Source organism: Asparagus officinalis, chromosome 8 (assembly GCF_001876935.1).
Source record: "Asparagus officinalis chromosome 8, Aspof.V1, whole genome shotgun sequence".
Classification (NCBI taxonomy): Eukaryota; Viridiplantae; Streptophyta; class Magnoliopsida; order Asparagales; family Asparagaceae; genus Asparagus; species Asparagus officinalis.
In genome coordinates this window covers 15,868,496-15,881,126 of record NC_033801.1, presented here as the reverse complement: position 1 = coordinate 15,881,126, position 12,631 = coordinate 15,868,496, and the positions used below count along the sequence as shown (strand labels likewise).

Below are 12,631 nucleotides of genomic sequence, written 5' to 3'. Positions count from 1 at the left end.
ATTTAGGAAGTTTGTTGAGACTTGAGAGGTGTAAAAGGTTAGAGGATTTTTTATGGAACATACAAAAAGTGGAGGGGGTAAATTATTGTTGTACTAAAGATGAGAGGAATTATCTACAGCAGCCCCACGAGTAAGCGTTTTTTCTCAAATTAAATGAGTTAGTGCATTTTCTGAGACAACCCAGATACTTGAGAGATTTTCAAAAATTAACCCTTCTTTTAAATATAACTTATTTGCATATTTGTCTCTCAAATATTTAATAATTCAATATTAGTCCGATAAATTATAAGTAATTTCAAAAATTTTAGGGACAAATATAGAATTATTGAACATTTTAAAATTAAGGGACTAATATCTAAATAACCTTTAAATATTTATTCTTATAGGTTACTTTATAATTCTGTAAGATGGCCCTTAGTTATCCAAATTTGACAAGTACCATACAATATAGTTAATTAATAATGATAATTAATTCAGTTTAGTCAGGATTAGAATATACTATTGAGAAAGAATAGGGGTAATATTATCTATGGAAAGTTTTTTCACAACTCCCACTTTTAAAGGGATTATGATATGATGTACCACATTCATATAAGGAATTAGATGAGACTTTTCAACGAAAACTATAGTATGATTGTGAACCTATTTTATAACAATTTTTTAGCTTTCTAATAAGTTAGGCCTTACTATTGGGTGCCCACTTAAACTCTAAGTTAGGCCAAGTTGACTTGGGTGTTTTTAAATAAGACGTCATATTGTAGAATTTTTAAAACTAGAATCAAGGTTTAACAAAGAGTGTAACCGGATTCAATAATATTGTGAGAGCGATGGTTTCACAGTTTTTATCCGTGCAAAAAATTATAATTTGGTGGTGATAGTGGATTTATTTTAATCCCGTAGTTTTTTCCTGTTGAGAGTATTCCATGTTAAATCTTGTGTAAGATTCTATTTGTTGCGCTTGGTGGTTTTCAGAGTTTTTGCATGATCTAAAAATCCCAACACTTACTAACAACTTACATAAACTCTAGAAAAAAATTGGTAAATAAAATCAATGAGTCAATCCATAGAGGAAGGGGAAAAAATCAATGAGATAATAATTTTAAATTTACAGATTGATCCATGAGAACAAATTATGAGTTTTTTAAAGATTAAATATCAGAAAACCCTTTTAACTTTAGATGATTTTCTTATCAGATAACCTCCCATAACTTTCAAAATACTAGAAAACCTCCCTTAAGTTAGTAATTATCAGAAAACCCTCTTTAAGTTTGAGATTCTATCAGAAGTATTCGGTAACAACGTTAACGATAATTTTCACTGACAAAAATATCCTCGCGTCTAATTTTATTCACCCACGCAAAAATTGTGGTTTAATTTCCGATATTTAGCCTCAGTTCTCATGATTGAGAAAAATGTCCTTCAAGTCACCATACTTTAAAATCTAGACGACAAAAATATTCATGTAATTTATCTTTTAACCTAAAGAAGTGTTCTTAGACAATTACATTAAGATAAGTGGTTACATTATTTCGGTATCAAATATTCTAAAACCTAACTGAACCAAGCCACCAAATCCGATTAGTACGGCCGGTTTATTCGGTTCGTACCGATTAGACATTTAGATTCACCCCATATGGATTTTGAGAATAAGGAGAAGGAAATATCTCTTATATATCTCCAACCCTACTCATCCAAACACAATTAGTTATCCAACCAAGAAGCAAATCATGGTTTGCGTTGCCTAGAAGTTATATGCCAGTTAGGAAAAGATAGTCAAATCTTGTACGCTCAAACGGTATGGGAGAAGGGTATAAAATCTAAGACCCTTTTGATCAAAAAAAAAAAAAAAAAAAAAATCTAAAACCCCTTTTTTTTTTTTATAAAAAAAAAAAAAAAAAAAAAAATCTAAGACCCTTTTTATGATTCTAATCGCCTAATATCTAAACAATATTTGCCCCTAAAAAGTCTAACTATATATACAAAAAAGTTTGCTGAAGTCCTAAATATATATACACAACAAATTATCTTTATTTCCGCCTTCACTTATCATCACAACTTTCAGCATATGAGTGAATACCTAACATATCAAAACAAGAAAATAAACTTATTTCCCATCCAAATATGAGGCTTCAATACTGTAATTGATGTAGTATCTTCTTAAATTTTTGCGCATTCCATTGTTTATTGATACATTGATGTAGTTAAGACTTGGGAGGTCCAAAAGTATAATGACACTTTACAGCACTTTAAACCTAGAAGTTGTAACAGCATTCCAAACTTCAGTTCCAGATCCAACCACAGACAAAAACCAAACCATCCAATTAAGGGGGGGCAGTGAGAGAGATTGAAAACGATGAGCATTGTTAAAAGTCTGTTCATTCACAGACTACATCGATCACAAACTTCTCTCAGCTCTCTTTGCGCTGATCTATTCTTGATGTGCAAGGGATGAACCCAGTTCTTCAATTTCTAAGCGTATCATTGTTCATATGGGCTTTCAAATTTTGTCACGCTAGAGATTGTACTGAGCTCTCTCCATCCCCTAATCCTTCTTACCTTCATCAGTTCAAGCCAAGTTATCCCCCTCCTGTTTCATTGCCTCCAACTCCTTTAGGTAGGAAAACAATCACTCATTTCCCTATATTATGTGTTCTGCATGATTTAGTCTGATGTTTGTTATGTTCAGTACTTGTTACTTCATATATTCTTCTGGCATATTTAAGAAAATTAAGGAATTATTGTTACTGGAGAGAAATGAGATTGGAAGCAGGAAGTAGGACCTCTTTTAAAGAGAAAATTTTGATTACTTTTATGTTTAGAGTATTGTTGAAGGACCTGTGTATCAAAAACTCCGTCATTCCAATGCAGGTTGAGTGCACTTTTCATATGCCGAAGCCTATACTCACACAACAATATCAATTTCTTAGCTAGATTTAAACCAAGATTTAAGGTGGGGTTATTTGTGGCCAGTGGGACTAAGTGCTACATCAAGTGAGCGTGGTGAGAACCACTTCTAGACCCTATAGGGGCCGCCTCTATAATCTACATCGCCTAGTAGTAATTTTAGGATGTAACAGTTGTCATGTTGCGACAAGGACGTTGCCTATCTAGGATGGGGTAATGAGGCTCCATTATTCAGTCCCACATTAGAAGATTACTGAGAGACAAACAATGTATCACACACTGTGGTTCCTACGACTTTCGCCACCCCAACGGGCTCATGAGTGTGGGGTATGATCGGAACATTGACATTTTCATGTATCTCTTTAGAACGAGATATTTGTTTTATATGTTTAGCCTACCAAACTCATCTATATATTTAGTGTTAATTAAAATTTCGCTGTTTTGTATAGGTATGGAGATGACTTCTGCTTTCCTTTCTTGGATTTCTTCCTTATTAAAATTATGAAATTCATGAGAAACTGACAAGTATAAAGAAGCAGTCCTTTCATGCACAAGTTAGTTTCTTCGTTCTAGTCGTAAAAGTTATTTTGATATTTTGGACTCATTTGTGCAAATTACAGTACAAGATAAGCAAGCTCATTTAGACAAGGAGTTACTTTTGGCAATCATTATCTCTTCTGCTGTCATCACTTTCCTCCTACTTTCGACAATTTGTGCCTGCTTCATTTGGCGAAGAAATAGCCTAAACACTAGTCTCAGAAATGTTCAAATTTCAGGTACCAAAGCAGAACCTCTCTTCCCCTTTTAATTTCGATTCGTTTTCATGATGTAATTATTAATATGTCATCATATATTTCTTTGCGCATTTAATAAAAGTTTCATGCCTTAGATACCATTGAAGGTCCCGTGTTGAACCGCTTTAATCCATTAAGCATAAGAGGGTCAATTCCTGAGATTGAGTATACGTTGATACAATCTGCAACCAACAATTTCAGCCAAAATAACATTTTGGCAAAAGAAGGACATGGATCACTGTATAAAGCTCATTTCAATTTCTTTAGTCTTGCTGCAGTGAAGAAATATGACTGCAAAGAGCCATGCTGCGAAAGAGCTTTTGAGGTGCTATTCACACATCTAACCCCTTCATTCATGTTTCATCGTGTCCTCTAAATATATCATTGTTCAATGCAGAATGAGATTGTTTTATTGAGCAACGTCAAGCATCCAAATATAATCTCTCTATTTGGTTATTGTGTCCATTTGGAATTGCGGCTTCTTGTGTATGAGCTGATGCAAAATGGATCACTTGAATCACAGTTGCACGGTATAGGCTTTTTCTTTGAGGGTGAAGTTTCCACGAAAAGATTACATTTTCTATAATAGATGCTTGAGCTACAAATTATCTTTTCTTATCATCAAGGGTGGAGACTATCTTGGGACATAAGGGTGAAAATTGCACTTGAAACTGCAAGGTTAGATTACATTCTGCAAACTACACCTAGGTCCTTATAGTTGCTGATTTCCTAGTTCTAAATATCTTTGTTGTTGTTAATCAGAGGATTGGAATATCTTCACGAGCATTGTAATCCCCCGGTGGTACACAGAGCTCTGAAATCATCAAACATTCTTCTGGACTCGAATTTTAATGTCAAGGTACTACCTCTAATAAGTTTCCAGCATGTTAAAAAGCCTTGTTACCTTTCTGATTTTGTTTGTATAGATTTCAGATTTTGCCGTCGCCATAGCTGGTGGAAATGAAAATGAGAATAGCCTAAAACTTTCACATACTGGAGGACATGTAGCTCCAGAGTACTTTTTAAATGGTATGTAAATTATGGATTCTAAATAGCTTGTAACTGAATATTTTGGTTGTAGTTACGCAAAGATGATTATGCTTTTTATAACCAAAGTAGTACTATATTGTTAAATATAATCCTAAGAGATGAAAATGTCAATGGATATCGAGGTGAACTCACTCAGAAAAGTGATGTGTATTCTTTTGGGGTGGTTCTTCTGGAGCTCTTGATGGGAAGGAAACTGAACGAGAGAATGATAGGATCTAGATCTCAATGCCAATCTGGGGTCAAATGGGTATGCATCAATTTTTCGCCTGCTTGTGAAATTAATCTGTTATCTTATGATTACATTGAAGCAATTGGCAATACTTATTTGACATATGGATTGATCAGGTTCTTGTTTATACTTTGTAGGTTATGCCTCAGCTCACCGACAGGGAGAAACTTCCTGATATTGTCGATCCTGTGATCAGGCATTCGATGGATATAAAACACTTGTGCCAGGTATGTTATACACAATTTGTTTGTGTGTTTTTGTGTGTGATTGTATGTTTATTAAAAAAATATTTCGAATGATGTTTATGAAAAACTATTGCCAAGTATGTTAGACACATTTTGCACATATGAGCAGCCTTTATAACCTATTGTAGCAATTTATGGCACGAACTTTAGAAACCTGTATCTAATGTTGCTCTGTGGTCTTGCAGGTAGCTGCTGTTGCTGTGCTATGTGTTCAACAAGAGCCAAGTTACAGGCCACTGATATCCGACGTTGTGTACTCCCTCATACCCCTTGTTCCTGTAGAACTAGGAGGAACTCTAAAAGTTTCAGAGCCAGATTCTTGTTAACTGATAAAATCCAATCCTTGTGAATTTATAATCAAAAGCATTATGGGCATGCAAATAAGGGCTCAATTTGATGGATTGTATTTCTTGGTGAAAAGTTCCTTATCTTTATTGGAGTAATTTTACTTGCTGTTTCCTACATTATTGATTATACATTTGAAGCTAAGGATCCCGAGGTGTCAATGCTGACTCAATTATAAATACTTACCTATTCAGGGTCAGTTCAGAAACATTGGCAAGAATTTACTTTATAGGGGGATTCCCCCCAAAAAACTACCTTAAATAAAAGATAACTATACGGAAACCACCTTTAACTTTCAATTTACAAACCATCTTTAAACTGGATTTTGTGCCATCCACCATCTCTCGGTCAAATTTTCCATTAAAACCAAAATTACCATTTAAAAACTTACATTCAAGGCACATGACCCATTTTTTAATATTTAGATCTTGTTGGGATATAACTCACGTACTTGAAGTTGAATTAGGATGCAACTTTCGCAATTTGAACATGAATTTTTAAAGCTTGTTCTTTTAGTGAAAATTTGACTGGGAGATGGTTGATTGTAACGAAAATCCACTTTAAATGTGGTTTATGTGTAAATTGAATTTAAAATGTGACTTCCGTATGATTACTCTATTTGTGAACAGCGGACATGTGCAACGGGTCCAGGGCCCAACCGAGATACATGTATAGTGTTAAACAGGTATTGAAGAGAACTCTGATTTCTTGATTATGTGTTTGGGTAGATTACAAGCTATATATACACAAGATTACACAATATAATATGAGCTGAACGATAGATAGCACTGTAGCTAGGGCGGCCATAGGGTGGCGGCACTGTAGCCGTAGGCCTGTAGCCGTAGGCCGGTGGTGTTGACATTAACAGCCGGAGATGATGACTTTAACAGCCCCCCTCAAAGTCACGGTGGATTAAAAACCGAGAGTTTGGATAAGAAGGAACGAAATTGAGAGATTGTTTGAGCCTTGGTAAACAAATCTGCAACTTGATCCTTAGAAACAATATATGTGAGTGTAATGTTTCCAGCAACATGCTCCTGTCGAACCACATGACAATCTACTTCAATATGTTTGGTACGCTCATGAAAGACCGGATTTGTGGAAATGGAGATGGCACTCTGATTATCACAATATAAAGTGATAGGGGAAGTAATAAAGACATCAAGATCTCGCAGAAGAGTGCGGAGCCATTTTAGCTCAACTGTGGTGTCTGCCAACGCCCTGTACTCGGACTCCGTACTAGAACGAGAGACAACGGCTTGACGTTTACTACGCCAAGAGATGGGAGATGATCCCAGAAAAATACAAAAGCCAGTAGTGGAACGCCGAGTGTCCGGATCATCAGCCCATCCAGCATCAGAATATGCACGAAGAGATAAAGATGAGTCTAAAGGGAAAAATAATGACTGGGTTATAGTGCCACGTAGATATCGAAGAACCCGAATGAGAGCTGCATAGTGGATGGAAGTCGGATTACTGACAAACTGGCTCAAGATATGTACTGCATAGGCGATATCCGGACGTGTTGCTGAAAGATAAACCAATGCTCCGACAAGTTCCCTATATCGAGTAGGCTGAGATAAGGGATCACCATCATCATGTCGAAGCTTCAAGTTCATTTCCATCGGTGTGGAGAGAGGAGAGGTAGAAATAGAAGGATCACTGAGAGTAGCTCGCTCAAGAATGTCTGCAATGTACTTCTGCTGAGAGAGAAGATAGCCTCGGGAGGAGGAAGCAACCTCAATACCCAAGAAGTAACGAAGGGATCCAAGATCTTTCATCTCAAATTGTCTCTGAAGATGCTGCTTTAAGGAAGTAATGGCAGAAGAATCACTCCCAGTGATTATCATGTCATCAACATAAAGTAATAGAATGACTGTACCGGAGGCTGAGGACCGATAAAATAGAGCGTAGTCAGCTAGGCTCTCAATGAAACCAATAGAAAGAAGAGATTGCCGAAATCGCTCAAACCAAGCCCGAGGAGCCTGTTTGAGACCATATATAGCACGACGAAGGCGACATGCATGTCCTAGAGGAGCAGAAAAACCAGGAGGCGGCTGCATGTACACTGTCTCAGATAGATCGCCATTAAGAAAAGCATTTTTAACATCCATTTGATACAAAGGCCAATGTTTTGCAGCTGCAACAGCAATGAGAGTGCGAATGGATGTCATTTTTGCAACAGGAGCAAAAGTTTCTTCATAGTCAATGCCATACTCTTGTGAGAATCCCCGAGCTACAAGACGAGCTTTGTACCTCTCAATAGAACCGTCAGATCGAGTCTTAACCTTATAAATCCATTTGCAGCTTATCGGTTTAACACTAGAAGGCAGAGGAACAAGATCCCAAGTATTAGTTCGACGAAAAGCCTCCAATTCTTCAGTCATTGCTTGTTGCCATTCTGGATACTTAACTGCCTCAGAATATGAGTTAGGTTCATGTATAGAGTGAATAGCAGCAAGAAAAGAGGCAAATTCAGGAGAATATGTGCTAGTGACACATTGAGCATACCGAGCAGGGGGATGACGATCTCGTGGAGGATTGCGGCGAGGGGGAGGAGTCACATCGGGAGAAGCTGGCACAGATGTAGAGGGGACATCAGTAGGAGTATCTTGCTGCAAAGGAGATGTAGTAGGTGGATGTTCAGGTGGTGTGGATGAATCAAGAACACTATCGTTTGATGCCATTGGAGTGAAGGAGGGAGTCGGTTGAGTAGACAAAGGTACAGGTACTACTGATACAGGTATAGTAGTGGAAGGTAATGAAGGGGGTTGAAGAAATGAGATATCTGAATCTGAAGTAGTATAATATGAAATATTCTCAAAGAATGTCACATGACGGGCAATACGAAGCCTTCGAGTGGTAGGTTCATAACAACGATACCCCTTGTGAACAGTGCTATAGCCAAGAAAGATACATCGTGCAGTGCGTGGAGATAGTTTATCTCGTTCATGAGTTGGAAGTAGGACAAAACAGACACATCCAAAAGTGCGAAGAAGAGAATAGCGAAACTGAGATTTAAAAAGTTGAAAATATGGAGAAGTGTCAGCTAATACAGAAGATGGAGTAATATTTATAAGGTAAACAGCAGTCAGAAGTGCTTCTGCCCAGAGATATCGAGGTACAGATGCTGATATCAGAAGAGCTCTAGTGGTATCGAGAATGTGACGATGTTTTCTCTCAGCAACACCATTTTGTTCATGAGTGTGTGGACAAGATTGTTGAGAGAGAGTGCCATGCGATTTTAAAATAGATTGCATTGCTGAAGAGATATATTCACAGGCACCATCAGAGCGAAATATCTTTATACGTTTATGAAACTGGGTGTGGATCATATTTGTAAAGTCTTTATAAATATTTAGAATATCAGAACGAGCACGCATGAGATATACCCAGGTGTAGCGAGAATAGTCATCAATAAAACTGACATAATATCGATAACCGGACAATGATGGTAATGGGGCAGGTCCCCAGATATCAGAATGAATCAAATCAAATGGGGCTAAAGAAATTTTATTACTGGATGAAAATGGTAGGGCAATTTGTTTAGCTAATCGACACCCAGTACAGTTTGATAAAGTAGAGAATTTTAAATTTCCTAATACGCCTGATTCAGATAAAAGTTTTAAGCGAGAACCAGAGATATGACCCAAGCGGCGGTGCCACAGATCAGAAACAGAGAGGCTATGACCAATGTTGGATGGAGTGGAAAGATGTAGAGACTCCAACTGATAAAGTCCATTAACTCTACGACCTGTCCCAATCTTCTGGCCAGTGTGATCCTGGACAACACAAGATTTAGCATTAAATAAGATAGTGCAACCAGAATCAGCAATTTTCCCAATGGATAAAAGTTGCATAGATAATTTGGGAATATGAAGAACAGATGATAATGTTAGATGACCGGAACTATCAGAACTTGGAGTAATATCACCTAACTGAGAGACTGCAAGGGGAGTGTCATTAGCAGTATAAATGCATAATGAAGTGGGAGCTGGTGAACAATTTGTAAGAATGGAGTTATCAAAGGTCATATGATGAGATGCACCTGAGTCGAATATCCAAGGAGTAGAAGTACCAGAATGAGCAGACAAGGCAGTAAAATCTGAACTGGAGGCAGTTCCACTTAGCCCAAGATTCTTGGTTATTAATGCAGTAATCTCTGACAACTGCTCAGAGGAGAGAGAGCTAGAAGTCTGCGGCCCTTGAGGAATAGGGCTAACATCAGCCGAAGCAGCAAATGGAGATCGAGTCTTCTCAGGTGTCGGACGGGGTGGTCTCTTACGACATTTATCAATAAGATGACCCGGCTTCTTACAATAACGACAGTATAGTTGCCGATTAGAATCATATGTGCTGTTAGAAGGCCCCCGATAGGAAGAGAATTTCTGAGGAGTACCTAGTACAATATGTGATGAGGGTAATGGCTGAGATGCAATAACTGGAGGGGAGAGCATCTGAAGGCGCGTCTCTTCAGATATGAACTCAGCCACAGATTCACGGAGACTGGGGAGAGGACTACGATGAAGAATGTGTCCACGTAAGCTTTCGAACTCAGAGCGAAGGCGCATGACAAAGTGATACAACTGTTGACGGTCACGTTGTTTCTGGAATGCTGTGGCAAAGTCTGGAAGCGTCTCAGGAACATGTTCCTCCATCATCTGCAATTCCTCCCAGTAGCCTGATAATAAGGAATAAAATTCTTGAATAGACCGATCACCCTGACGTGCATCCTGAAGAGCTTGGTGAAGTTGATACTCACGAGCAGCACCAGTCTGAACAAACATGCGACTGAGAGCTAGCCATTGCTCACGTGATGAAGATGCTCGTCCAAGGGAAAGCCGAATAGGAATGGCTACAGAACGCATAATATATGCCATGATTTGTTGATCAGTACGGATCCACTGAGAATAAGTGATCTGAGAGTCATCAGTAGTGGAATCACTAGAAGTGACTTCTGATATGGAGGGTGTAGATAATGAAGGCACAATAACAGTTTTGGATGGACAACAAAAAGATCCATCAATATATCCCCATAGTGCGAAAGCTCGAAGATTATACTGCATAGTGAGAGACCATGCAGTGTAATTTTCGGTATTTGTAAGTTGCACATCAATGGGTGGAAAGGTGTAGAGTCCTTTCTTGTCCATGGGACTGATTATATATATATTTTTTTTTTTTTTTGTTAAGATGGGCCTGAGATGAAAGATTTTTTTTTTTTTTTGTTTGTAGATGGGCCTGAAGAGATAAAAGATGGGTTTTAACAGATAAAAGATGGGGAGGTGTCAGCGGAGCTTCTGCTTGAAAATATCTAAGGAAATTAGATCTCAGCGGATCTCTGGACGCGGAGCTTCTGTTTGAAGACCACTGGGGCTTCGGAGCTCTGGGCGCGGGAGAGACGAGGAGGAGCAGTCGCCGAGGCTCTTCGGTGTTTCGATCGGGTCGAAGCTGGCGCGAGATGACGGAAGCGAGGATCCGATAAAGAGGACGAGTTCGGATCCGGGTCCGAACGTGAAATTTGAACCGTTGGATTCGGGTCCAGATCCGCGAAGCGAGGGCGACAATGAGGGTCTCGATGAAGAGGGTCGACAATGAGGGTAGCTGATTTGAGGGCAACGAGTTCGATGGCGGCTGACGGGTTCGATGGCGGCTGACGGGTTCGATGGCGGCCTGAATCGACGACGAGGGCAGCGTGCTACTACGACGACGAGGTTGGGAGATGACCACGGCTGGAGCTGGGGATAATTTGTGAATTGAGCTCTGATACCATGTTAAACAGGTATTGAAGAGAACTCTGATTTCTTGATTATGTGTTTGGGTAGATTACAAGCTATATATACACAAGATTACACAATATAATATGAGCTGAACGATAGATAGCACTGTAGCTAGGGCGGCCATAGGGTGGCGGCACTGTAGCCGTAGGCCTGTAGCCGTAGGCCGGTGGTGTTGACATTAACAGCCGGAGATGATGACTTTAACAGCCCCCCGCAAAGTCACGGTGGATTAAAAACCGAGAGTTTGGATAAGAAGGAACGAAATTGAGAGATTGTTTGAGCCTTGGTAAACAAATCTGCAACTTGATCCTTAGAAACAATATATGTGAGTGTAATGGCGGGCAAAGCTGAGGCCTAGTTTCGGGTTTTTTTTCCTGTTTTTCACTATAAATAGGAACATATTTCCTAGGGTTTTGTGTGGTATTTTTTTTCGGCTGCTTACAGAGTTTTTGGCGGCTGTTTTGAGAGAAAAACAGAGATCTAAAATGTGAGATCTTGAGAGAGAAAAGAGAGGGTTTGCAGAGATTTTACTAGAGAGATGCTAATTTCTTTTGGGTAAAAATCAGAGCTTCTTCTTTGGGACGAGCTTGTGGGTTGTACAAGTCGTCGATGTTCTCCTTCTAGTGGAATCTCCCTTCACCCCTCCCGTGGACGTAGGTGTAGGCGTCAAAAAATGCTGAGAGATATCCAAACACAGCTCAAAAGGAAGTCATCCAAAAAATTAAAGAAAAGACAGTCTTTACTGTCTCGCCGTACGAGACAGTGTTTGCTGTCTCTCCGTGCGAGACAGTGTTTGCTGTCTCTCCGCGCGAGACAGTGTTTGCTGTCGCTCCCCGCGAGACAGCGTTTGTTGTCTCTCCGTGCGAGACAGTGTTTGCTGTCTCTCCTCGCGAGACAGCGTTTGCCGTCTCTCCGTGCGAGACAGCGTTTAATGTCTCTCCGCACGAGACAGCGTTTGCTGTCTCTCCGCGCGAGACAGCGTTTGCTGTCTCTCCGTGCGAGACAGTTTTGAAATGGTCAGAAACCACCTTGAACAACTGCCACACACGTCCATTAACTGTCAAAGAACATGGGGAACGTTGTGGGCGAGAATCACATTGACAACTGCCAAAATAACGGAGTTTTAAAACGTGGGAAGGCAGTTACAACAAAAACGGCCAGACGGTTACTGTTCACGAGACAGTATTTACTGTCTCGCGGGGAGAGACAGTCTTTACTGTCTCGGAAGTACTGTTCATCCTGGAGGCTATAAATACCCTCTGAGATCGATTTTTTGAGGAGGCTGAT

The 12,631-nt window shown here is 39.3% G+C and overlaps 1 protein-coding gene across 1 annotated transcript; it reads left to right on the top strand.

The window, feature by feature from the left end:
- On the top strand, nt 2,265-5,684 carry LOC109823035 (probable receptor-like protein kinase At1g80640). Its single transcript, XM_020389357.1, has 10 exons — nt 2,265-2,614; nt 3,525-3,680; nt 3,794-4,023; nt 4,096-4,228; nt 4,325-4,376; nt 4,461-4,557; nt 4,625-4,727; nt 4,871-4,995; nt 5,115-5,204; nt 5,408-5,684. Exons 1-10 carry the CDS (start codon nt 2,449-2,451, stop codon nt 5,546-5,548), a joined length of 1,293 nt encoding a protein of 430 aa, XP_020244946.1. The 5' UTR covers nt 2,265-2,448; the 3' UTR covers nt 5,549-5,684.

Excerpts from the sequence above, each read along its gene's own strand:
- LOC109823035 (XM_020389357.1), top strand. The coding sequence starts at position 2,449 with ATGAACCCAGTTCTTCAATTTCTAAGCGTATCATTGTTCATATGGGCT. Across the intron at positions 4,377-4,460 it reads ATTGCACTTGAAACTGCAAG|AGGATTGGAATATCTTCACG; the intron begins GTTAGATTACAT and ends GTTGTTAATCAG. Across the intron at positions 4,728-4,870 it reads TCCAGAGTACTTTTTAAATG|GTGAACTCACTCAGAAAAGT; the intron begins GTATGTAAATTA and ends ATGGATATCGAG.